General features: G+C 34.8%; 1 protein-coding gene across 1 annotated transcript in view; it reads left to right on the top strand.

Moving 5' to 3' along the window:
* Positions 1-1,094, top strand: part of LOC116342196 — a 1,573-nt gene extending 479 nt beyond the window's left edge. The window contains exon 3 of the mRNA XM_031769715.1: positions 3-1,094. Coding sequence (XP_031625575.1) covers positions 3-716 — 714 coding nt within the window. The 3' untranslated portion in view covers positions 717-1,094. The remainder of the gene's footprint in view (positions 1-2) is intronic.
* The last annotated feature ends 2,175 nt before the right edge of the window (positions 1,095-3,269 follow it).

The following is a 3,269-nucleotide window of genomic DNA, read 5'->3' as shown; positions in this document are numbered from 1 at the left end:
AGGACCTAAACTATCTACATGTAGCACTGGACCTAAAATATCAACAGGACCCAAACTATCCACATGCAGCACAGGACCTAAACTATCCACATGCAGCACTGGACCTAAAATATCAACAGGACTTAAACTATCCACATGCAGCACAGGACCTAAAATATCAACAGGACCTAAACTATCCACATGCAGCACAGGACCTAAAATATCAACAGGACCTAAACTATCCACATGCAGCACTGGACCTAAAATATCAACAGGACCTAAACTATCCACATGCAGCACTGGACCTAAAATATCAACAGGACCCAAACTATCCACATGTAGCACCGGACCTAAAATATCAACAGGACCTAAACTATCCACATGCAGCACTGGACCGAAAATATCAACAGGACCTAAACTATCCACATGCAGCACTGGACCCAAAATATCAACAGGACCTAAACTATCCACATGTAGCACTGGACCTAAAATATCCACATGCAGCACTGGACCAAAAGAGTCAACATGTACGATACCGAAGATACCAAGCTGTTCTACAAAATCTAAGATGTGTACGAAAGTGCCCAGTTGCTCAACGGTACCGAGTTGTTCTACTAAATCCAAAACATGTACGATATCCAGAGTGCTTAGTTGCTCGAAGGTATCAAGTTATATTAAGAAATCATCAACCAAATCGTGTAGCGTGCCTTCAATTCCAAGTTGCACCAAGAAATTAACGACTAAAGTCTGCAGTCTTCCAACAATTTCAAGTTGCAGCAGTAAATCAACAAAGCCTGTTCATACTGCGCCGACCATTCCGAGCTGCAGTAAAGCACCTCTGGAGCATCAGCGATGCAATGAATTGATGGCATGCGTTTGTGCATGCACATGCCCCAACTTCACGGGCTGATTTTCAGACATTAATATCCTTGATTCAGAATTTTATTTCATGTAAAAATATAATTTTTTTGTATTGATTAGAACCTTATTTTTTCGATAATTTAGTTCGCTCGTATGTTTTAGTTCCTTTGGAAATGGCTGGCTCTATTTTAATATTTAGATGTTTTATTTAACCAATTTTGAATCATATTTCTCCACCTTTCTTAAAATAATATTTTATTCTAATCAAATAAAAAAACTTTTGAGCATTATAAAAAGTATTTTAATAATCAATTATGTGCTAAGAGATGTTGCGAAATCAGTCATGTTTCATGTTAATGAGACATCGTATTAGTTAATTCTGCTTTCATTTGCAATATGCAATAAATTGCACTTTTTCAAATGTAAAAATTTGTTAGCAGGATAACCCATATTAGAGAAAAGTAAATCCAAATCTTACTTTACTTAAAGTAATAAGTACTCATCCGGACACGAAGCTGAACAGTGCGCGCCTGTATTGGCATTTTAACACAGCATGTTTTGCACTGTTGTTATGGCAAATACATGTGATGTATGTATTGCTTTCGGTGGCGCCACCCTCACTTGAAAAAGAATAAGTAATATGAAAGCAAATTGTGCAAGGGATTTCTTACGGATGGGTAACACATATGTTTACGAACGCAAGCGAACGCGAACCAAAAATTTTTTATACGAATGAACATTTGCAGACTATGGCGAGAATGGACCATTGTAAACCATTGTAACCATGATGGTCTATAATGGTGGATTTAATGACCGTAAACTTCATAAAAAAACAACTTCAAAACATAGATCTAATTTAAAAACTTCAACAACAAGATTTATAAAACTATAAAACACTTTGGTTTAAATAATCGTTGACAATAATCGATTGCATAATACCAGAGACATTTAATGAAAAAGACATTTGATATGATTGATTTTAAATGAGATAATAATAATACCACAACCAAACAATTCATGCGACATATTCATTTGATTCTTCTTGATTGTCTTCGGGGCACAGCTCGCGAGCTGACGAATGTTTTCAATACACACACTTTCATCAATAAATGCATAACGCGCCACCCACTCAAATTCCGACTCAAAAAGAAAGAAAATCGACTTTTTTAAGCAGCAACCCTAAAAAAATTCTCTCGTCATTCTGAACAACTTTTCCATACATCACTTTTTGATCCAATGAGGTTTTGGACAAGTTGGGTACTCTCCCCCACTAATACCCAAGGGGGCAACCCCCCTTTTCACTAAATTATTTCCCCACTCCCAATATATCGTTCCCCATCATTTTCATAACTTGACAAAATACCATTTATAAAAAAAATTGATTTAAAGAGGATGTCGTAAAGTGTAGTTTAGCCAAAAAATCACAAAATTATTACAAATTGAAAGAGTTTACATAGACAATCATTAATTGTTGATGTTATTTCTTGACTTTGAATTGTTCTATAATATTCATCAAACAAAGAGTTTCTTCTTCCATGTTATCCATTTGATAGCCAAGTTCCATTTCACAATTATCACAAAGAATTTTTTTATAAGTCTGATGAAATTAAGGGATTTATGATGTATTCATTTTGTGTATGATTCATCATCAGTATATCAATGTATTTTTCTTCGAAAATGTGATTGAAACAAAATTTACAAACAAAAACCGAGCCAGATGACATCATCTTTATAAAATATCAAATTCGAAGCAACAATAGCAGCTAGTTTGAAATAAAACTGAAGAAACATTTTGTCTGTTGAATGTGAATGTCAATGATAAAAATGAGCCCAAGAATGATTTACTCTGAATCAAATAATTTTGTAAATGTTGTCATCTATAGTTTCAATTTTATCTCATAAACGTTACGCGCTGGTGAGAAAACAGATTTCAATCAATTTGTAATACATTGAAAATGTCAGTATTCCAAATACAATGTATAAAAAGCTTAAAAATATTGATGAATTGCGTAAGACTAAAAACATTTGTTGTTCGTCTGTCATCCCTTCTGAAGCTGGATTGCAAGTAACAGGCGGGCTGAAAAGTTCGTATCGTTTCTAAGAAAGGGCGCTACCATAACAAAATCCATTATGTTTCTGGAAAGTACCATCCTTTCAAGGCATACATACGAAATTTGAGCCATATCCGTCCACTGAGTCAGAAATTATAGCACTTGAAAGAACATAACCTCAAAATACACCTAAATTCTCAATTTTTTTTTCTCAATTTCGGCTTTATTCGAAAGAGGAGTCATTATTTTCAAACTATTTTTCAACCCAGGACGCAGATATAAGTCCCCCCAAGCTAAATTCGAAATAACGAATCGATTTATATCAAAACTAATCAAATGCTGACATCATCTGCATGACTTCCCGAGATGGCTTTTCAC

This window comes from Contarinia nasturtii, unplaced genomic scaffold (assembly GCF_009176525.2).
Source record: "Contarinia nasturtii isolate CC-2019 unplaced genomic scaffold, AAFC_CNas_1.1 Cnas_scaffold_810, whole genome shotgun sequence".
Classification (NCBI taxonomy): Eukaryota; Metazoa; Arthropoda; class Insecta; order Diptera; family Cecidomyiidae; genus Contarinia; species Contarinia nasturtii.
The sequence above is the reverse complement of the archived record's forward strand: the minus strand, read 5'-3'. Positions and strand labels throughout refer to the sequence as shown.